This window comes from Coptis chinensis, chromosome 9, assembly GCF_015680905.1.
Source record: "Coptis chinensis isolate HL-2020 chromosome 9, ASM1568090v1, whole genome shotgun sequence".
NCBI classification, from domain to species: domain Eukaryota; kingdom Viridiplantae; phylum Streptophyta; class Magnoliopsida; order Ranunculales; family Ranunculaceae; genus Coptis; species Coptis chinensis.
This window is the reverse complement of record NC_141464.1, coordinates 72,105,816-72,130,116: the sequence shown is the minus strand read 5'-3', so window position 1 is coordinate 72,130,116 and position 24,301 is coordinate 72,105,816. Positions and strand designations below refer to the sequence as shown.

The following is a 24,301-nucleotide window of genomic DNA, read 5'->3' as shown; positions in this document are numbered from 1 at the left end:
GATAGAACAAGATGTCACATGAACTGCCTGGGTCTACCAGGACACGTTTGACTGTCCAGTCACTGATTTTGACGTGGACAACTAGGGCATCATTATGGGGGAGGCAAACCTTGTTGAGGTCGGCCTCCGTGAAAGTTATATCGCCTGAACTGCGACTTGAAACTGCGTGGAGCAAGTGCTACTTGAGAGGAGAACTGATAGACTTCTTGGAGAGCGCCCACGCGTCTCCTCTTTTCTCTAGTGGATGTAACGGAATCATCCTAGAACGTGATCATGTTGATCGTTCTGTCATTATCTCTGTCAGATGAGTGTTGACGACGGTCATGATGGGAGCGGTCACTGGGGCGTCCTCTGCTACGGGAGCGAGCTTGGCTATGGTGGCGAGCTGGAGATCTGCTGCACTCTCTGCGAACCATAAGCTTATGGCGCAGGTCGCCATTAGCAATATTGGTATAATGACATTTTGCCCAATGGAAGGCACATTAGGGCTTGCCTGGTCGATCTTCTAGCTGCCACACTTTAGGTCGGTAGTAGGCAACTTTCTTGATCTTTTTCAGTATGTAACTGGGAGATCGGGTGAGTACAGTGAACTCGCGACTGTTGTTCGTTCTGTTTCCAGACTTCTGTCCTTGTTGTCTGGGTCGTTTCTTTGTAGGTGGGGCATTATTAAAAATCGCTGCCACTTCTTGTTCTTTTGTTAAACCTTGATGTTTCAGGTCTTCTTGCAATTTGATGTACTTGTCGACTCAAGCATACAGCTCAAATAAAGTTTATAGATGTCCTTTCAGGAGCGATCTGGAAAGCGTTGTGTTGCGTATACGTTAGGCATTGGTGAATGCCAATGTGGCGAACGACTCCTTGAGACCGCTCTCCATGCAAAGTAGTTCGGTTTTAAACCGACCTAAGAAGGCGCGGATGGTTTTATCTTCGCCTAGTGAGAGATGGAAAAGTGAATCTATATCTGTTTTTTTACGCCTGTTGTGGACGTATTGGCTAGCAAATAGATCGATGAGATTCTCGAAGTTCTTTATCGAGTTTGGCTCGAGTGAAAAGAACCAATCGAGAGCACCATCTTTCAGGCTGGCAGGAAATAGACGACAATGGAGATGATCGAACTCCTGGGCACTATAGAGTGTGAGGCTTTGAATGTAGCGAGCCATGTGTTGACTAGGACATGTGCTGCCATCGTACATTACAAAGTTTGGTTGGACGAAATCTGGAGGGGAAGGTTTACTGAGTACCTCAGCAGTGAAAGGGGACGCCCGGTACGTCTTTAACATCTTCTTAACGATCTGAGTGGCGTCCTTCTTGACTGCACTCTGATCGATTCTTTGCGACAGCTTGTTAATATGCTGATTGACTTCGTTGATACCATCCTCTGCTATGGCACCATGTGGATTTTGCGCGTCCACTTGTGCTCGTAATTTAACATTCTCCGCTGAAGCAGGGTGATGTGCTTGTTCATTATACCTAGTTGACTTTCTAAGCCCTGGATTTGAGCTTCGAGGCTTGCCATGCTTCGTAGGCTTGAAGATTTTTGTTTATGTAAAGTAGTTTCTCAAGAAATCGAGACCACATACGGCACCAATGTAAAAGTGTTATTTAGTCTAGGCTTTATAACTTGTGATTAAGGTGGAGGAGATGGGGATAATTGTTTAGAAAGACCGAATTCGTTATGAGCGAACTGCCTATGTATCTATCCCTCACTTTTGGGGGGAAAGTAGAATCAGGTCTGACATAGTTCATGTAGAGGATATTTATAGCTGCTAAACGTGGAGATCCATATAACACGTGTACTGACAAGCACAAATGTATAATTGAGATTGAGAAGGAGTGTATGTATGGTGTTGGTAGGAATTCTGTAATGATGGGAAGTGGTTACGGTGGTTCGTATTTTGCAGTAATGGAATGTGTAAGTATGGCTTTGGTAATGATTGTTTTAGAAGATAGGTGATGTCATGAGATAGAATGTTCTGCGTGAGGATGTGCGAGCTGAGCTACTTTAGAGCGATCTCATAGTTCGGGTGCGCGAGCTAATGATGCAAGTCGCTCTGTAGGCAGTTTGGGAGACGAGGGCATGAGGCCGATATGGTATTTCCGTTATGCTGGACACGTGCCTGATATTCCTGAATGAGAATATTACTCTCTCACATATATTGTGAATAGGGTTCTAGTTCTTGGATAGGCCCATATATGTCGGCCGTACAAACAATTTTCAAAAGGATAATGCCCTAAATTTTATTCCTTTATGTCTATCACTTCATGCATTTGAGACACGAAAGCTAACAATCAACTCATACATTATGCATATATGTCTTCATTCTCAGCTCCTGATCATAATAACTTACAAATACTAGTCACATTGAAATTTACTAAGCACTTATATGTTAGTAAATGAAACGAAATGACAACTTCAACTTCATGCAGCTTGGGATATTGGTGGATATTGAAGAGTTCATATCGGTAGAACTGATTATTGGATTTCTAACTTCATGCAGCTTGGGATATTGGTGGATATTGAAGAGTTCAAACCCAATTACCCGAACCCGAACCGGAATCATTTATAGCGGGTCTGGGTCCTAAAATGTTAGACCCATTTAAAGTGGGTCTTCAAGAACCGACCCGATAAAGAACCGAAACCGTTAGAACCGAATAGTAAAAAACCGATGGGTACCGGAACCGATTAGTTTGATTTTGATATATAGAATTTAGTATTATATTACACTAAATAAAAACAAATCCAAACATTATTATTATATATAGTATTATATATTGTCTATATTTGTTAGGTGTAAAATTATACTAAATATATATAACATTTAGCATAATAGTGAATGTGTGTTATTAAATGTATATTTTATAATATTACATTAAATATGTGTATTATAAATATTAATAATAACGTTTTACGTGTCTCACGTCTATACATATAGTTAGATACTATGAATTAACTTATGCACTGTCTATATTAACTAATGCATGAACGTGTACGTGCTTGATATATTACATGTATACATATTAGATAACGAATACGTGTAATGCTAACTAACAATTGTGGTATATGTGGTATTTATTATATATATGATGCATTACGTATAGTATAATATACATATGTTCGATTTAAAATATACACATACATATAATGTATGAGAATGTATTTAAATTTTTTAGATAACTTTCAAATATTATTATTGAATTTAGGACCATTACTTCTTATGAGATGACAAAAATATCGATGACAAGTGTTATAGTCACCGTAAACCAACTTTTATATCGGTTATATAACTAAAAAAAATAATTTTAACAATAAAAATGTATAACCCGATAAGGAACCGAAACCGAATTGGAACCGACTTAATTAATGGGTATGGGTCCGAGTTTTCAAAATATAAGAAAAAATCCGAAAAAACCGAACTCGATAGAAATCGCTAAAAATAGACCCATAACTGAAACCGGTAAGAACCGACCCATAAACACCCCTAATCAGTATAACTGATTATTGGATTTCTTGAATGCAATAGGTTTAATAAGTTTGCATTCAAAAATCCTAGTGAAAAAATCCTACGTATTTGTAGAGAAGTTTTAGATAAACTCCAAATAGATAAAAGCATATTATAACTCGATAATTGGATAAATATTAACTTAGTTTAATATAATCATATAGTTGAAAGCTTACTTACTTAGTATAGAATAGAATTTTGGTCAAAATTATATGAAAGTGCATTATTGTAAAAACATACCTATGTAAAAAAAAAAAACAACTATCCAAACTCATACCCATCACTCAAATGGGATGTGTTGTCCATTTCCACACCATATTACCAAACTCCGTCCGTCCACCGCTCATTTTCCACACACTTTCTTACTGAATTGGAGACTTAATATTGTAAGAGCAATTCCCACGAGAGTCTTTTGAAATATATTCTTCGAAGACTTAACTTTTCACCTAAATTTTTCATTGGCCTATGAAAAAAAACCCAATTTTAATACAAATGTTAAATCTTTTTCATTTTAGAATTCAAACAATTCTATAACAATAACCACGTGTCAAGAACGCAAACATTTTTATGTCTAATTATTCAACATTTCACTAAACTTCCACCTTCGTTTATTCTATAATATAAGGGTCCTATTATTGACGAACCCCATATTACTCAAAAAAAATATATATATTACAAGTGTGTCATTAGTCTTAAAAAGTCCAAAAAAAAACAAATATTACAAGTGTGTCATTGGTCTCAAAAAATTGAATTCGAAAACCCCAAGCTTAAATGACCCGTTAGGTGGATTCGTTGTCATGCAAACCCAACGATGTGGTCACACCGTTTTGGGTTTGAGTCCCGAACGATGTGGCCACACCCGCTTATTACGTTGGTGGGGACTCGGTCCAAATCGCTTGGCACTCTCGTTTGAAACAGAGACTTAGTCCGAAACGGTTGTGGCCTTACACCGTCAAAAGGCCAAAAACATAATTTTATATTTTTTCAAAGTTCAAATCCGGTCACACCGTTTTGGATTTGAACTTTGGAAAAAATATAAAATTCTCGTTGTCTTCGACCGGTGTGTGGCACACCGTTTGGACTAAGTCTCAAACGCCAAAAAATATAACTTTATATTTTTTTCAAAGTTCAAATCTCAAACGATGTTGCTACACCGTTTGGACTAAGTCTCAAACGGTGTGACCACATCGTTGGGGACTCAGTTAAACAAGTGAGTTCAAAAAACATCGTTGGGTTTTTTGCGACAATGAACGGCTTAGCCGGATCGTTTAAGCTTGGGGTTTTCGAATTCAATTTTTTTGGACTAATGGCACATTTGTAATATTTGTTTTTTTTTTGGATTTTTTGGGACCAATGACACACTTGTAATAATTTTTTTTTTTGTTGGAGTCTGCCCAACACAATATGGAGTATGTCAATAACAAATACTTAATATAATCTATGCAACAAGTTACAAATACACTATGACTGGTTGACTAGGCATTTCGAGCGGTTATAGTTGCCACCCCAACCCCAGTTCTTATATCAGAGTCTCATACTCTCATATACCAGAGTTTCGGTTTATTGCTCTGAAATTTTACAAAAGTTTTTTGACATCAAAATTTTGATATTTCGATTGAAATTAAGTGTGACCCTAGTACTCCGACATCATCACTTACCACTTGTAGTCCGTGTGACACAAAAATTAGGACTATAAAACAATCAGACAATGGGTTTAATCTCCCTAGTACTTAAATAGTTGCACAAAAACCCCCTATAAGAACAAATGCATAAAACCTATCTACTATTTAAAACATAACATTAAAGCCAAAACAGACCAAAATACTCCTGTGAAAACCGGGCTGACGTCATTAATCTTTACTTATAATTTCGGCTTAAGGACAAATCGGGCTGACGTCATCCTATATAAATTTGTATTTACATATGACAATATAAAATTACACAGTCTTCTTAACCTATATAAATTTATTTTCCTATGAAATTTTTTTTTCATAGAAAAATTTAAATTTATATTCTGTCTGGTGTCGACGGGAAATTTTCAATCCCAAAAGTTACTATGTAAATGTAAGTTTTCATAGCTCCAATGGCTATATAAATATAGTTTTACATATATATGACTATGTAAAAATACATTTACATATATTCTGTCAGGTGTCAGAATATTTTCAATCCCAAAAGTTACTATGCAAATTTAAGTGTTTATAGCTCCAATGAATATGTAAATATAGTTATATATATATACTATGTAAAAATACATTTACATATAGTTGGGAAATTTTCAATCCCAAAAGGGTAAAAAATGAAATAAGATAAAATGGGAAATAAAAACAGACCAGATTTTATCTCTTTTTTGGAAAATAGAGATATTATTTAACGAGACCAAAATAATAGGGAGGTTATGTGATATGGGTCGATGGGAGGGAGTTTATACTCAACCGAGTTAGAACTAAGGGTTCATTTCTTAATAAAACAATCACTTTGATGGAATAAGTTGGGTGTGTTTATCAAACTCTGGGGGGTGCAAATATAATAACTATATATCTAAAAAAAAGACAAAAGTATCTAAATGCCAGATTGTCTGCAGGAGGTTTACCCACAAAAGTAGAGGGTTTTAGACCACTTCACAGACTAGTCCTCCTTTTTTAAGTCTTCTCTTTCATCTCTCTCTGCAAAAGCCCTCTAAAAACATACTAACTCAAACATACTAACTCTAAAAATTTACAAAGAAGCTGGGGAAAAAAATTGCAGAAGTTATGGCAATGGGGTTTTCCACTACTCAAAGTGGTCCTTTTAACCCCTCTTGTCATACTAACTTCTGGGTTTCTTCTCCTTCTTGTTACCTTTTGGGGACAAAGATGAAAAAGATGGTTTCTTCATCTTGTACTACTTCTTATGCTTCATTTTCACCTAAGATTTTCCCAAGGTAAATATATAAATTTTACTGTTTATTTTAGTGTTTATAGAAGTTTTGAGGAATGCCCAAGTTGGTTTTGTGTTGGGCTTCTTGGGTTTTGGTTAAAATGTTATGAAATGTTAGGGGAAAATTCCCTTTGAAGATTTACTTAACTAGATTGTTACTTGTCTTGTAGTGCTAAATGGGATTTGGGTTTTAATCTAAAGTTACAGTGGAAGTTGAAATTTAGTATTTTAAGTTGTTGGAATGTGGTGCTTTGGGTATCATTTCAGATGGTTTTTGGATTTAATGGGTTTTAGACTTTTAGGGAGTTCATATTTTGAAATGTTTGTATAAAATTAGATTTTTATGTGCAGAACGTAGTGGGATATAGCTTTGTTTTATGTAAGTAAGAAGGGAGTTAGAAATAGGTTCACATATAAATCCTGTTGTTGATTTAAGTACTGCTTACGTTTGCAGGCGGGAACTTCACTTTCTCCGTTGTACCAATGGTCCTCATTCCAGTCCCACCAATTTTTGTGTTTCAAGTCAGTTTTTAAGAAATTCAAGTTATTCAATCAGGACATACTTTACGGAGGATGTTATACCTATTAATAATACCAGAGTACTTTGGAAACTAGAAGTATCTACCAGGAAGAGCAGCCCTTGCAGTTCATTGGCTCGAATGACGCCTTATGTCTCAACTCCTACTAGTTCCGAAGCAGATGTCCTGTCAGTGCCCAGCCATTTTCCCAGTTGTATCGAGGATAAAGAAAGCTACAGAGAAAGCAACGATTGCAAAACCTGGGATGAAGCTACCAGAGAATTGAGAGAGATTAAACAAGAAATCCTTCGTGGTAAAAAAAACTCTGTTTATGATTCACAGAATATTATTTTGGAAAGCAAGAAAAATGAATCCAGGGCGACGCAAATTAAAAATGAGTATGCCAAACAAGGGTTTTCTGATTCATCTTCAGAGTTGGAAAAAACTAAAGGTAATGGGGTCGCAAGGACCTTACAAGCAGATTTAAAGGACGTGCATCATGGATTAAATTGGAATGTTTCTAACGAGCCAGGTTTGACAACCATTAATCATAGTTCCAGGAATAATCCGAATGGTGCTAAAGTAGATAGTTTGGAGCAGATTGAGATACCTTTGAAGCATGATAGAGTTAGTAACACCCAGTCTAATGGATCAACTAAAGGAGATTTGGTAACTGCTCGAAATAGCCCTGATGATAAAGGTGACACTAAGTCAAAAGAATCTAAATCCAAATCGATTGACTGTTGCACAAACCTTTCTCGTATATACAATGATGAAGTTCTTGTTATTAACAGTATCTTATCAGCGAAGAAAGTTGTTCAGTTACTTACAAAGAACTATCGGAATCTTGTCTATGCATGTGACACAGAAGTATGTTTTCTGTACTTATATATTAACTTCGTTATGATTAGAAATTCATGTGCATGAGTGGACACACATGTATAACTATGTATATACGGGGTTTTATAGTTCTTGTTCATACTTTATTATTTGTAGAGCTTTTTTCTCTTAATGTTTGTCATTATATGTACAGGTTGCTAAGATTGATGTGAAGCAGGAGACTCCTGTTAATCATGGGGAGATAATATGTTTCAGCATCTATTCTGGACCAGGAGTGGATTTTGGAAATGGGAAGTCATGCATCTGGGTTGATGTTCTAGATGGTGGTGGTAGGGACCTTTTGATGGAATTTGCTCCGTTTTTTGAAGATTCTTCAATCAAAAAGGTACATTACACTTATATATATAGGGGAGGGATAGAGGCATAGAGCCACTCCCAAAACGTACAAAGTCATATCTCATCCTACCAGTTGAATTAAGGGCTGATATTTTGTAGATATGATCTCCCCACCATGAATAACATACCCACCAAATTTCGGCTCATTCAAATATGTCTAACCTAATAAAATGTTATTATGAAATCGGAAAATTTTGGACCATTAGATAAACGTTCAAAATTGAACACTAGTTTTCACAAGGTTAGACATATCCAAATATGATAAAATTTTGTGGGCATGGTATCCATTGTGAGAAGAGCATATCCACAAAAAATCGGGTCTTAATTCAATTTGTAAGTCAATGGAGTGGCTCTATCTCTCTCTCTCGCCCCCCCATATATGTATCTGTGTGTGTGTGTGTGTGTGTTTCACTCTCTTTATAAAATGATCTAACTGCCAAGTGTCAACCAATATGGGTATCTGTTCCTTTGCAGGTTTGGCACAACTATAGCTTTGATAGTCATGTTATTGAGAACTATGGGATTAAACTTTCTGGATTTCATGCTGACACCATGCATATGGCACGACTTTGGGATTCTTCAAGACGAACTGAAGGTGGTTATTCTCTAGAAGCGCTTACAAGTAACTCAAATGTCATGAATGGGGCGTCAAAAGCCACCTCTGGGAAGGAAAAGTTGAAAAAAATTGGAACCAATGGTCTTACCACTGTTGCTCGAGTGGCCAATTCTTCAAGTAGTACTGAAGGTGGCGATTCTCTAGGACTTACAAGTGACTCAATGGTCATGAATGGGGCCGCTCTTACAAGAGATTCAGAAGTCACAAATGAGACTCAATCTTCCATTAACAGAGTATTAATTGGTAAGACATCAATGAAAGCTATTTTTGGGAAGAAGAAGTTGAAAAAAGATGGAAAGGAGGGGAAAATTACAATTCTTGCCCCAGTGGAAGAACTTCAAAGGGAAGAACGGAATTTATGGATTTGTTATTCTGCATTGGATTCCATGAGCACACTGCAGCTATTTGATAGCTTGAAAAGCAAACTAATGAACATGAAATGGGTACTTGATGGGAAGGAGGTTAACCGATCCATGTATGAATTCTATCAGGAATATTGGAGGCCATTTGGTGAGCTTTTAGTGAAAATGGAAACTGAGGGAATGCTGGTAGATCGGACATATCTTGCGGAAATACAGAAGGTTGCCACTCAGGAACAACAAATAGCTGGAAATAGATTCCGTAATTGGGCAGCTAGGTACTGTCCTGATGCCATACATATGAATGTAGGAAGTGATACACAATTGCGCCAGCTCTTTTTTGGTGGCACGCCAAACAGGTACATGACATGCCTGTTGAGCTTTTATGTTTTTAATGCTGTTTATGCATTCCAATTTGTTAAGGTTTAGTTTTCATGTTCTTTTTGGTTTTATCTCCTCTTTTGCGGGAGAATTCTGTTTTTATAGAGAAGAGGGATTCTCGAAAGACTGAAAAGTATGACTGTTTCAAATAATTTTGCTGATCTTAGTTTGTTATTGTTATTATCTCTTTTCTTTGCTACTACTTTTTGCATGTAAGTATGAAAGTGTATTCAGCATAAAAAATGTGAAAACTAAAACTCATTCTCATTATATCAAAGTTGGTAGAGAGAGAATGCTTTGTTGAAACATTAAGAAGCCATCAAACAGACTTGGCAGACAAGTCCATCAAGAAAATATATATTACAGAAGCCCCCACAATTTTAAATAATTCCGGCACATACCTTTGTAAGAAATCAACTATGTAAATAATCCAAATAAAATAGTTCCACTATGTTTTGGAAACTACGAAATCTGATGGGATTAGGAGACTTTGGAGCCATGGGGTTGAAACGAAATATCTAGACAAAGTCGGATTCATTTTATCAATCAATGTTACAAAATTCCTTTTATCAGTCAATGTAACAAGTAAGCATCTGGGTTAGCACATAATTTATGGTCTTGTTTGCTTTTGTAAGTCACATATATAAATGATCGTCTTTATTTGTTTTTCATTTGACTATTTCGTTTTAGTTTTTGATCTAAAAGTGAACTTTTTCATTAATTTAAATTTGAATTTCAGTCTATATTTATTGAACCCAATTTTATAAATGTATATATACATGCGTGAGATTTATACAGGCACGCATGTGTGAAATTGTAGGTTATGCAATGCAGTTAACCCATTATTTATCTCTTATTTTATTTATACAGCAAGAACCCGAATGAATTTCTCGATTATGAAAGGACTTTTAAGGTGCCTAACGTTGACAAAGTGATTGAAGAAGGCAAAAAGGTGCCAACGAAATTCCGTAATATCAAAATAAGTAGCCTAAAGATGGTTGGTGTGGATATGAAGACTGATATGTGTACAGCCACTGGTTGGCCCTCAGCTAGTGGAGATGCTCTAAAGACCCTTGCTGGAAAGGTATCCTCAGAATATGAGTGGATTGATGATGCTCATTGTTTTGATTCTGATATAGATGATACAACTGTGACATTGGAGGATGTAGACTTCTCTTCCTATGGAACAGCTTATAAAGCATTTGAAAATAGGAAGGGAGGGAATAAGTTTGAAAATAAGAAGGAAGGGAAGGAGGCATGTCATGCCATTGCTGCCTTATGTGAAGTCTGCTCTATCGATTCTTTGATATCCAATTTCATTCTCCCCTTGCAGGTGATTAGATTTTGTGTTCTATTTGCATGCATTAAAAGTATAATGTTCACATCTTCTACAGTGGTTTCCTCACTTCATTGAGGAAACTTGCCCATGCTCATAGTTTAATTATCATGTCTCAGTGCATTCTTATTCTCTTGAATATTACCATAGTTGATGGTCCACTTTTACTTCTATTTGACATAACTTATAGTAAAATTGGTTTATGTTGTGACAGAGTGATCACATATCTGGTAAGAATGGTCGTATCCATTGTTCTCTGAATATAAACACTGAGACTGGACGTTTATCAGCAAGGAGACCGAATTTGCAGGTACATCCTTTTAAGATATATGTTTTCAATTCTTCTTAGTTTTGAATTTGTTATGACCTAGTTATACTGCCCTTAGAAAAACAATAAAGTAAATTTTGGGAGTCTGTTTTCTGCAAGAGTGTAGGTGAACTGCTTGGTGTGTGTGCATGCACCGTGCTATAACAGTAGTCCTTTGACACCCGGTTTTACACCTCCTTAACATAGCATAGTTTCAAAGTGATGATTATCGTGGTATATTTTGAGAAGTCATGGGTTATAAGTTTCGATTCCGGTTGTTGAAAAGGAGGCTTGGAGATGGAGAAATACATATGCACATGCTTGAAGGGTTAAAAAATAATGAAATACTGTCATGTGTCGCTCAAGGGTGACTATAATATTCATAAAAGAGAATAAGGTTACATTGTAAAAGTTCCTACTGGATCAGGCCCTTAAACAGGCTTAAACACAGAAAATGTTTATTGTGTTGAACTACGGATGAGAGGCATGCCTGTATGCGTTTTAACATCCAGGTGGTATTATGGATAACCAAACAAGACTGAGATCTCCTTTACTTGAGGAGGGTAGCATAATACATCTTATAATTGTCAAACTGTCAAAGTTTACTAGCATTTGTAATGTAATGAGAACCAGTTCCCAACGACTACTTCTCTTTTTGAAAGGACCATAAAGAACACTTCCTGGAATCGTGGCCACCTTCATTCTGTTTATTCAAACTTCGGAGATTTAGAAACCTTTCCTTGATTAGATATGATTCTAATACTGCTGTGCCTTCTACATTATTTTTATTCACTTTAGAAAACAGTTGTTATTTCTCCTCTCTCTTTTTTTTTTCAAAAGTTTGCTAGAGTTTTAATGTTCTTTCTTTTGTATTCAGAATCAGCCTGCTTTAGAAAAGGATAGATACAAGATCCGCCAGGCATTTATAGCTGGTTCTGGAAATTCTCTTATTGTTGCTGATTACGGACAGGTTAATGTTTAATCAATCACCTATTAACCCTTTTATGCATTTTGGTCTGTTCTCTATTCGGTCTAATAATTGTAAACATTTCGGATTACAGTTAGAACTCAGAATACTGGCACATCTTGCCAATTGTAAGAGCATGAAGGATGCCTTTAAAGCTGGTGGCGATTTCCATTCTAGGACAGCAATGAATATGTACTCACATATACGTGAAGCTGTAGAAAAACAAGAAGTGCTGCTCGAGTGGCATCCACAGCCCGGTGAGGATAAACCACCCGTGCCATTATTAAAGGTAAAAATGGCTAGAAAGTTGTTGGACTTATAAATGAGACTTGAAAATGCTTTCCCGACTTCAAAGTATTTACGAATCATGTTAACATTTGGAGTTGCTTAAGTTAATAAATTTTATTGCTCGACACAGTTCTTATAGTTGACTGACTCCTAAATAGGCACAACAAATACAGCAAGTTTCTCAACTGTCATTTGTAGATACGATATTAGATTCTAGAGTTAGGCTGCCTTTGGAACCAACTCTCAAGATTTACAACTTTCTTGGAAATTTTAGTTTGTGTTTTGACCTTCCACTTTGATCATGCATCTCGAAATCCTACTCAAATATGTCTCTCAACTCCATAAATTCAGGATTTTAAACTTTTCATTTGTTGGAGTGAGAAGTTGGATCTACCAGTTAGATACCAGTAGAGCTCTTTAAAATCGTTGGATGAATGTAGGAAATGAATCAACTCCCACGGAACAGAAGAGAATTTGCTACTTCTAGGAATTGGTTTGCGACTAGCTTTAATTGTTTGCAGGAAATTCATTGAAGCTTTGAGCTGTTAATAATCACTGTTTGCAGGAAATTCCCCGCTGGTGCATTTAATCTGCTTTTTAATTTTTTGAGTTTATTTATTTTTTAATTTATTTGCCCAGTGTAATTTGTTTATATATGAATAAAATTTTCATTGAAATAAAGAAATTAATTAAAAAAAAACTTGTCTGCGATGTTAAGTTGGGTACAGAATAAAAGGATTTAATATAATCGAAGACGTTCTTTTCTTATTTAGTAAAAGTCTTTTGTTTTCAATAAAAAGGGGAGAAACTATATAGTGCATTTTTCTACTTATGATGTTATTTCTACAAATCATGTCTGCTTGCTCGTATGTATATTTGGTCTATCTTATTCTATTTACTTTTATCGATCGAAAAGAATATTCAGTTTTCATGTTTGTTCCAATGGTTAATCATTCAGGATGCCTTTGCTTCTGAAAGGAGAAAGGCCAAAATGCTCAACTTTTCCATTGCATATGGTAAAACTCCTATTGGGCTTGCCAGGGACTGGAAGGTATTTGTTACATAAAGGTTGTGCTTTCTTATACTATTTATAACCTAAAGGAGAAATAACTAAGCAAGATGTATTCCTTATCTTTGTCCTTAGGTTTCTGTGAACGAAGCAAAGGCAACAGTCGAGCTCTGGTATCAAGATAGAAAAGAAGTTTTGGCATGGCAAAGAAAGCGGAAGCAAGAAGCTAATAAAGATAGATGTGTGAAAACGTTGTTAGGTCGGACTCGCTCCTTTCCTTCGATGAATGGTGCTAGTAATTCTCATAAAGGACACATTGAGCGAGCTGCCATCAATACCCCTGTGCAGGTCTTAATTCTACATACGCAAAATAAAATAATAATTAATGTAGTTTCCTTTGTTTTCTTTTCTTCTGTTTCTTTCTTTCCCCTCTCCTTTTCTTTTAAAATATCACACTTTCTTTCTGTACAGGGTAGTGCTGCTGATGTTGCAATGTGTGCCATGCTTCAAATATCTAGAAATGCTCGTTTGAAGGAGCTTGGATGGAGACTTCTCTTGCAGGTTGAGTTGTATGCTCTTTTTTGTTTATATTCTAAAACTGGTGAATTCTGTGAACTCTTCAAAATTTTATGCAGGTTCTGTATCGCATAATGCATATATGTGGTTCTGTATTGCACATTACCCTCTTTTTGTAATAAGCAAAAATATACTTCAACTCGAACTTCCCTTTTTCAAAGTTCACTGTTCTGTTAGTATGATTCAGTGGTATCTTTTCATTGGAAGCAATGTTTGGTAAATGCTTGTGTAAAATGAAAGTGCTGTGTCCTCAATTGGATCCAGTTCAATATCCTTGTCAAACCTTATCACAGATGTTATGATGTGCTTAGTTAAAGTCGTATCTTCAATTTATTTAAGTTTGTTAAAAAATATTCTTACTTCATATCTTATTTTGTTATCTAAATTTCATGTCCCTTGTCCGCCCTTGCCCTTTTAGGACTCTAGACACTTAATACTGGAGTTTTTTTCCCTGTATGCTGGTATTAGTGGTATATGACCAACAGACCAAGCCATCTCAACCATTTCTTGTACCACACATTTGAATACTCTCTCAAATGTGTGTTTGTTTCTGGTTATACCTTTCCTGCTCTATTTTGAACATAAAGTGAACATACTGTTACTTGATTGATCCATATTTTTAGGTCCCAAATAAGTAGGTTGTTTTCCGACTGTCTGGTAGCTTATATCAAACAAATAATTGGAGATATATGTTTTTGTTGAAGCAGGTTCATGACGAAGTAATATTAGAAGGTCCGACAGAATCAGCAGAAGTAGCAAAGGCTATAGTTGTTGAGTGCATGTCGAAACCATTTGATGGCAAAAACATTCTTACTGTTGATCTTGCTGTCGATGCAAAGTGTGCTAAGAATTGGTATGCCGGCAAGTAAACAACAACATATCAGAAGCTCTGTTTTGACGCTTTCCTCCCTTTGCCCCCTGCTGTTCCTTTAGGCCTCCAGGATTTACAGTAGCAGTGGTACTGTTTAAGATCCATTTTTCTACTACTGTATTTTACTCAAGTTTTCTGGGTTGCTCAACTGGTCGAAAATGAGTTTTATGTAATCATGTTATGAGGCATTGCTTGTGTCATTTAACGATTCGACAGACATGTTGTGTTGCATCAGTAAAAGGTGGTTTGTCCTCTGGGCACCAATTTGTAGACTTTGAAGCTGGGGCTGTTTTGGTTTGTGGGGAGAGAGCTACACTGTACATAAAACATTAAATTTGTTGTCATTATTCATCTCTGTATCAATTATAAGAAGCCTGAAAATGTTCCTTCTTCCTTCTTTAATTAACTGATTTCTTTAGGAACAGCAACTTGTCATGTAAGTTGGATCCTGATCCCATGATCATGCATGCATGCAATACATATACATATGATCAGTTACACGTGGCATCACTTGACTCAAAAAAAACCCTAATGTGCACCCAACTCCAATCCATTTTTCCACGTGGCGGGTCAACTTTGACTTTGACTTTGACTCACTTATAACACGCAATTCGAGGATTTAAATTACATAACAAGACAAAAAACACACAGAAAATTAAAAAAAAAAAAAAAAAAAAAAAACAGTACACAGCTAGAAGATGTAGTGTGAATATGAAAACATTCAAAAAACAAAGAGGCTAGCTTTCTTTCAAACCTTTTGAATGGTGTCCAAAATTTGTAAACCTTTAATTCTACATTGAATGGAAAACGCTCACTTTGTCGGTAAAAAATTTGACTTTTTAATGAACTACTTTTTTCCCATTATTATTTTCATGTGTTTTATTATGTTTTCTGTCGTTTCTATTGAATTTGAGTTTACCCATTGTTGGTTTTTAATGCATTCGGTGATTTGAAGATGGGGTTATCTTGTTATTGAGTTTAGTGTTCCAAGTTTGCATTTTTATGGGCTTCTTTTTTGATGATTGATGGTATAGTTATTATGACATGGTGCTGCATTTCTTTAATATAAGTCATTGAATGTAAATCTGTTGTTGCAGGTTTTAATATATTGTGTTGGATGCAATTTTGTTAGTTTGAGAAGTGCTTTTAATTTCCTTAGTTATGGCATTTACTTCTTATTGGTTTGAAACTTGGTTCTGCTGATTGGGTGGTTTTTGTTGTTCACATCAACAATTTATTGAAGAATTATTTTGTTATTGTATATATTTAAGTAAGTTTCATCAGCTGTATTTGTGCAGAATAGTTTGCTGCATTAGGAATTTAGGATCTTGAATTGCAGTAAAATGTTGCTTGCCTTGTTATTTGTCTCTTGATTGTTGTGAGTGTTTTCGCTACGTTATCTTCTGAGGTTTAGAAGATCTGCTAGCCGAGGACTTGAATCGTATATGGTATTCTGTGGTTTCATTCGATCTGTTGTGTTATTCTGCTTAGTGATAATATCATATCTGTTTTAAGATGTTTATGTTTGGTTGCCAAAAGTACACCAAGCGGAAAGATCAAATTCTCCTAATTAGTGAAGTATTTGAGTCATCTCTCCTATCAATTAGGGTATACAAGTATGGCATTAAATTTTTACAGGCATATGTTGTGTGTGTGTTTTGCTGGAGGAGGACATGGGTTTCTCCTCTGGGTTCTTGGAAACATGCATTCTGTCCTCACTTACGCATTATGTGTCAGGTTCTCATTAGAGAGGCATCATACTAGAGCGCATATTTACTGTGAGAAGGGTTAATTTATACTTGAGTTCCAAATCAAAACTTTTAGTTGGCTCTAACTAACTGATAGATGTTAGAATTAGAACTAAACCACATAGTTGCTTCATTTCTCCGTTTTCAACAAATGGTTTTCTTTATCTGTTGCTAATGTTGTCTCTGAAATTCGTTATTATAGTTCCGATAAGAAATTTTGTAAAGAAATTTGTTTATATACTGATTGTGTCCCTCCTGGCAGGCTTCCAATTTGCTCAAGTACATGACACATACATAGCAAGTTTCTGAAGTTAGAATTGTTTGCCTTCAGAAAGATTTTGTCCGGACCTTGGTTTGGCAGTTGAGAGGATCATGGCTCCAAAACTTGAAGTTATTAAGGGTGGCGGAGGCTCTATCAAGGTTGGGACCACTGGGACAATTGGCTCTTTGATGACAAGAGAATTGGATGCAAAATGCACTTTACAAACACCAGTAACTCCTAGACGGATACCTCCATCAGTTTCTGTTTCAGTTCCTTGTGGTGCTAATGGTCCTAAGAATCTACAGCCAAAAAAATTAAATGAAGCTAGCAGTAGTGGCAGCAGTAGCAACAACAGACATGTTAACTATGAACAGCCTGGAAGTGTCCAGAAAACAAGGCGTAACACTCGGAAGAGCACCCGTCACATGCCAATCCTTACCTCAGATGCTGCCGCTGTTGAGACACCTAACAGAGAGAGAGCTAACAAGAAAGTGTTGAACTTTGTTGAGATTGTGGACATAAAATGCGGGAACCCAAACAAATGGTCAAGTCCTATGCCGAACCGGTTCAAGAAGCTCAGTTCTGCAAAGTTCTCAGAAACCATCAGCTAACCCAGTAACTTCTTTGTGTCAGCTTTGAGATTCCTGTAACTGAATCTTGGAGTTCCAATTGGACGTGTGGTCTCTGCAACGTCCACCATTGAACACATTCTTGGTAGGAATTTACTACCTCCATTGTTCTTCTTCGTCTTTGGGAGCATAACTACAAATCGAAACTTTTGTCTAGAACCACGACTGGTGGAAGCAATATCTGCAATCTGTGCCCGGGATACCTGAGAAGTTTCATTGCGGTCCAACGCAAGGTTACTGAAGTGCTCGATCTCCCGCAGGACAAGAGACCCAACAGTGCCTCTGGTGCCTATCTCAACTGGAGTACTGGTTGTCACCATTTTTTCATGGAGATTTGTAAGCTGTTTGGTGCAGGTTTTATACATCATATCTTTGTTGTTAGTTAGCAATGTGGGAACTTTAGGATGAAGTAGTTTGGGGGTTTATAGTAATATCTTGGAGTGGGGTGTGGTGGAGGGGTTTGGCTTTGCTTCAAGTGTGGGGCATTTGGCTTGACCTTTATACATAGTTTAGGCACAAATTCCTTGCCTCATATGCTTTATCTGTAGTGGACAGCATGGTCAGTTGCATAGTTGTGGAAATTTTGAGGTGATATTGTGATATGATCAGCATTCTCCTGTGTTTGCAATGAAAGCATTTAAACTCTTGTGACTACTTGAACCATTTTAACTAGTAAATCCAAAAGAGTGTCTTTAGTTTTGTATATCTACACTAATAGTCTGATACCACAACCTGGAACCTTTTGCTTTTCTTTTGAATCCAATTTAACCTTGTTTTAATTTCTCAGAGTACTTGTCTTTTGAATCCAATTGATAAGATACGACTTGGAGAATTACAAGGCGACACCTTTAGCAAAAAAATTACAAGGCGACACCTTTAGCAAAAAAAATTACAAGGCGACTATATGGCCAATGGTGCAATTTGCAACTACAGTGCAGTTGTGTACTTGTGTAGAACCTAATAGAACTTGCAGTGCAACTCTTCTGCTATGAGAATTGGAACTAAAACAATCACTAGCGTGGAGTGGAATTCAAAAATGCATGCTGATTCGTATCTAAAAAGAGATCAACCCAAATGATATAATCAGACACTTTGTACATGAATAATTGAGGATGGTTTCACAGAAGGCACTCATCTGAATAAATACAAGTTTAATCACTAACGAAACAAGTCCAAGTTGGCTCACTTTCCTTGAAGGGCTCTTGCCACTTTGCCAGTCACATTCTTTTACTACATCACGGAGACACGGACCATGTACCTAATGACGACAGAATTGAAGGCTGAGAGTCTTCATCAAACTCAAGTTCTCAACAACCATTCAATAAAAAAAAAAGTTCTCAACAACCACCCTTAACTTGGAGACTATTAATGTGCTAATCTATCTCTGTTGTCAAAATGGCAGTTGTTATCACATTCAATTCTATTATTAATGGGAATTCCATAATCTCACTAGTAACAATGATTGACTAGCAGTCTAGAACTACTTTGATAGTGCTTGCCCCTACCACAATCCTTTTTATGTTGGTATTGTCTTGGGCATACCAAAAAAAAAAAAAATTATTACAAGTGTCATTGTTCCCAAAAATCTTTAAAAAAAAATTATTACAATTGTGTCATTAGTCCCAAAAAGTTGAATTCGAAAACCCCAAGCTTAAATTACTCGGCTAGGTCGTTCATGGTGCAAACCCAACGATATGACCACACCGTTTGGACTAAGTCCCAAATGACTTGGCCACACCGTTTGGACTAAGTCTCCAACGATATGGCCACATTGTTTGGACTAAGTCCCAAACGACTTGGACACACCGTTTGAGACTTAGTCCAAACGGTGTGCCCACACCGGTCAAGAGGCCAATAAACAGAACTTTATATTTTTTCAAAGTTCAAATCCCAAACGGTGTGGCCGTTTGGACTAAGTCTCCAACGATATGGTCATACCGTTTGGACTAAGTCCCCAACGATATGACCACACTGTTTGGACTAAGTCTCCTACTAGGGGTGGGAATTTGGCCCTAATTTGGCCCTAACCCTACCCACCGACCCGACCTAAGCCCTATAAAGCCCTATAAAAAAGCCCTCACGCGAGTTTAGGGCGGGCCGGCCGACCCTAATGCCTTCTAGTAGAGGCGGGGCTAGGGCTAAAATTCTAAAACATAGGCCCGACCCTAACCAAGCCCTAACCGCCCTGTTTCACACTTTCACTATAAATACACATACCATAATTGTCCAACTCTTTGTTAAATATTTTCAATTAAAATAACATTGTCGTTTTGTAATTTATCACTTACACCCAAGACTTCCAATAACTTGTCTTATATAACAAAAATTTGTCAACTTAATAGCCATGAAAACAATGAGCACTTAATTTAATAAAAATAAGACTTTATTCCTTTAATCATCAAGTCAAAGTCCATAACTTATTATTCTCAATTTCTTTTCTCATTTATTTCTTATAAATTATATTTTTATTCACATCCAAGCCAAGTCTAAAAACTAAAGATTTCCTTCCACACCATTAAAGCAAAATCTGAGAGCAGACATTTGTAACATAGAAACCAAAAAACAACCTTTGTCAGAAAAATGACATTTGTAATCTCAAACCTTTCTCCATCACTTGTTCAAAAGCCAATATTTTCATTTCCATATATAAAGCTTGAATCACTTTTAAATTAGAAGAAAGGTAATATTATATTTGTTTGAATCTATTATAGAAATAATTTATGATATTACAAATAGTTTAACAACTTTCATGACCCTTAACCAAAACTATTATGTTTCTTCTTTATATCTATTACTTCTTCCTTTAAAATGATAATACAATTATTTGTCTATGTATTTCAATTTAAAATGTAATTTTAGTGAGGTTTGAGTATAAGGAAGAATAAATTCCAAACTCTCGATGTACTTCAGTTCATTAGATTGTGGATATGCATTTTAAATTTTTGGACTTATACAAGATTATTACTAGATTGGTTGGACTTTGAGTTTGTAGATTATTGTACATTTTTGTAATATAAATGAGTTTTAAAAGTGATGTAGTAAAAAAAAAGAAAATATATAGGCCCGGCCCTAAAGCCTTTAAAGAGGGCTTAGGGTAGGGTAAGGGCTTGAGGTTTAGACTTGTGACCCGCCCTTCGGCCTATCTTTGACTTTTTTAGAGTCGGGCCGACCGACCATGTCGATTTTTTAGGGCTTTAAATATTTGAAGGGCTTTAAATGTTTAGGGCCGGGCTAGCCCGACCCGGCCCATTGCCCACCCCTATCTCCAACGATATGGCCACACCGTTTGGGATTTAAACTTTGGAAAAATATAAAGTTATGTTTTTTGGCCTTTTGACCGGTGTGGGCGCATCGTTTGGACTAAGTCCCAAACGGTGTGGCCAAGTCGTTTGGGACTGGGACTTAGTCCAAAGAGTGTGGCCATATCGTTGGATTTGCACAATGAACGACCTAGCCGGGTCGTTTAAGCTTAGGGTTTTCGAATTTAACTTTTTGGGACCAATGACACACTTGTAATAATTGTTTTTTTTTTTTTTTTTTGGAACCAATGACACACTTATAATAATTGTTTTTTTTTGGGTCTGCCCAACACAATATGGAGTCCATCAGTAATAGGACTCTTTATGTTTTGTTTTTTCTTCTCTCGGTATTCTAGTCACAGGTGAGTAGGTGACTAGGTGAAAGATATGTTTCCCAAACTTGTATTTAGAGCAACTCCCATGGAGGTTATCGAAAAAAAAAGAGCAACTCCCATGGGGTTACTAAACTACTAAGAGCATCATCAAGGCATTTCCATTTTGCGTTGTGACACCTCATCAGTTTTAGCAGTTCAAAATTTCTAAAACGAAGGGAAGAACCAACGCATTTTGGGCAAAATTTGCTTTTTAATTTTGGACGGGAATAGTTGTCCTGTGCCAAATTACAAAAGCCCAACAGTCCAAAAGCCCAACGGTACAAAATCGAGCCATTTGGAATTTTTTATTAAAAAAAAAAGAAAAAAAATCTGGATGGCAAAAGTAGTCCCGTCCCACTCTTGGATGGGTCAAATTGTCCCGTGCGAGACATTTCTATTTTGGTTCCAGATTTGAATTTTTTTATTAAAAAAAACAAAAAAATACTGAATGGGTAAAGTAGTCCCGTCCCACTCTTGGACGGGTCAAGTTGTCCCGTGCACACCATTTCTATATTCTTCACCAATTTGGCTCCAGTTTTAACAATTCTTAAAATCAAAACGATCATTTGACAACGCGTTGGTGACGAAAATTGCTATAAAAATTGTCAACTGTCACATTGAAAATGAAATATCACAACGCGTTGATGATGCTCTAAAGGCCATATAGCACATAACAGATGACCATTCCAATGAAGGGCTGCTAGAAGATTCTTAAATTTGGCTTGTTGTAACTTAAATAAAAGGACGACACAATTTATGCAGTCCTTCCACCGTTTCTAAAACTACTAAAAAACACATATTGGAACAGTTTGCAAGTTTTTGCAAGCTAAGAGGAATCTCTCATTGGAAGTATCACTTGCACATTTGCCTCTACAATTCGGAATTTTGCAAAAACCATCTCTAGGTGGAGGCAAATATGGAGGTATCACTTGTCTAGCCGCATATGTGGATGCAAATTTGTAGTTTCAGATGCGGATGTAGCGCGATAGTGACAATGTCGCGTGAGTTTTTTTTTTTTTTTTTTTTCAATTTGGCGTGATAGTGGGAATGTCGCATGGGGGTTTTTTTTTTCCAACCTGGGGCAACAGTATCAATGTCGCACAAGGTAACCTTATTCCAAATTTGCGACTGTTATTTGCCTCCACCTAGAGTTGGTCAAATTTTACGGATACTTATCTCAAATTATGGCCTCAAACATATAGGTGATACTACCACTACCTAGAAATGCATTAAAAGGCCCAACTTTTTTGGGTTCTATTATTGGCATACCCCAGATTGTGTTGGGCAGACCTTGACCCAATTTGGAGTTTGTACTTACGTTGGGCACAACTTAGAGTCTATACACCCCCACCAAAAATAGCCCGACTGACCAGAAAACAAACCTAGAAACCAGTTACCTACAATTTTCCACTCTTCGTCTCCTCCATCCACCGTTCACATTTAAATTCAGTCCTATTGAATTGAAATCACCTATCAAAGTTTCGGGCATTTTAGCTAACTTCCTACCTGTATCGGATTTCCGTGGCCTATCGACAGCTTATAAGATCAGGGCTTGGTTGCATGGAATCTTTTAGTTATCAATTGATAGTAGTGTTATAAGAGCATCTTTAGGAGAGCTACCAAAAAAACACCAAAATTTTGAACAAAAAAAAACACCAAACCAAAAAAACACCAAGCAACTTTAGGAGCAACATCAAATTTTCACCAAGCAACTACGCGGTTTTGGCAAAACCGCGCCATATAGCCCACGCGGTTTTCCCAAAATCGCGCCACTAAAGCTCAACTGACAGGCCCAAGCCCACACGATTTTCAGAAAACCGCGCGGTTTTCCAGAAACCACGTGCTATATCCATTTAACCCTCTTGGTCATGCGATGTTTTCTTCATTTTTCATGTTCACTCCCATCTAAACTTATCTCCTTGAACCAAAAAAAAAAAACATTACCAAAACTCTTGACGATTTTTCAATGGATTATATTATTCATCTTCTTATGATTCTTCATCGAGCTCGAGTTCGAGCTCGACCTTTCAAATGATAACACTGTAGTTAAAACTCATAAATTAGTGGCTATTGCTCTACCTTTGGTTCAACATCATCTGAGTTTATTGCGTTAGCAAGAAGCGGAGTCTTCTTATAGACCGCATGGTGGTTCGAAGAAAGGAATAAAATGTAAGAATCATCAGTACTATGCAACACTGGCTCGTGTAAATGCTAACTACTTCAGCGCAAATCCTATATTTCGTGACCACGACTTTCGACGCCGATTTCGTATGGGTCAGTCATTATTTACTCGTATTTTCAATCATCTTAATCATAATGTACCATATTTTCAACAAAAAGTTAATTATGCGGATAAGTTTGGGATTAACCCAAAAATAAAAGTAATTGTTGCTATACGAATGCTTGCTTATGGGACTGCAGCTGATCTAGTAGATGATATGTTACATCTTGCTGAGCCAACTGTTCATGAATGCATACCAGTGTTTAGAAAACCGGACCGGACCGGTGGTTGAACCGGGGTCCGACCGGAACCGGTAAATTTTCGGTTCGATTCAGTTAAAACTTGAGTTTATGGTTGGACCCTCGGTCTAAGCTTAAACCGTCGTTGAACTGGCGAACCGGTTGAACCGGTTCAGTTCTAAACCAGATCACCCTTAAATAATTTTTTTTTTTTTTTTTGTAAAATTGATAATGTGGGGAGTTGAACCTAACACCTAAACAAGATAATCCAAACTCCAAACCAACATACTACTATGTATTTCTTGTATAAGAAATTTATTTTGATATATAATACCAATTAATATTGAATTAAAACATGTATTTATTCATTTTATTATTATAATTATTAAAAAATTTGCTAAATAAACATCAATCGGTCCGACCGAGTCAAACCATGGTTGAACCTGGTTGAACCATTTTAACAAAAAATCGGTTCGATTACCGGTTTGGTTTTCAAAACATTGATGCATACGCTATTTCTATGATGGAATTATTATAATTTTTGGAGGTGAATACTTGCGCAAACCAAATGCTGCAGATATTTAACGTTTACTTAAAGAGTCTGAGGAACGTGGATGGCATAGGAAGCATTGATTGCATACACTGG

General features: G+C 36.6%; 2 protein-coding genes across 3 annotated transcripts; both read left to right on the top strand.

Moving 5' to 3' along the window:
• Window positions 1–6,091: 6,091 nt before the first annotated feature.
• Window positions 6,092–15,273, top strand: LOC147477856 (DNA polymerase I B, chloroplastic/mitochondrial-like). The gene is made up of 12 exons (XM_086582150.1): window positions 6,092–6,423; window positions 6,874–7,807; window positions 7,971–8,162; window positions 8,648–9,507; window positions 10,400–10,862; window positions 11,080–11,175; window positions 12,050–12,142; window positions 12,234–12,428; window positions 13,386–13,478; window positions 13,572–13,784; window positions 13,908–13,997; window positions 14,720–15,273. Exons 1-12 carry the CDS (start codon window positions 6,254–6,256, stop codon window positions 14,879–14,881), a joined length of 3,561 nt encoding a protein of 1,186 aa, XP_086438276.1. The 5' UTR covers window positions 6,092–6,253; the 3' UTR covers window positions 14,882–15,273.
• Window positions 15,274–15,566: 293 nt separating this feature from the next.
• Window positions 15,567–18,225, top strand: LOC147477855 (hexon). 2 transcript variants are annotated; one of them, XM_086582151.1, is made up of 2 exons: window positions 15,567–15,705; window positions 16,894–18,225. In XM_086582151.1, exon 2 carries the CDS (start codon window positions 17,004–17,006, stop codon window positions 17,502–17,504), a length of 501 nt encoding a protein of 166 aa, XP_086438277.1. In that variant the 5' UTR covers window positions 15,567–15,705; window positions 16,894–17,003; the 3' UTR covers window positions 17,505–18,225. The 2 variants fall into 2 exon arrangements, with proteins under 2 accessions (XP_086438277.1, XP_086438278.1); XM_086582152.1 differs by lacking the exon at window positions 15,567–15,705 and adding an exon at window positions 15,791–15,911.
• Window positions 18,226–24,301: the final 6,076 nt, after the last annotated feature.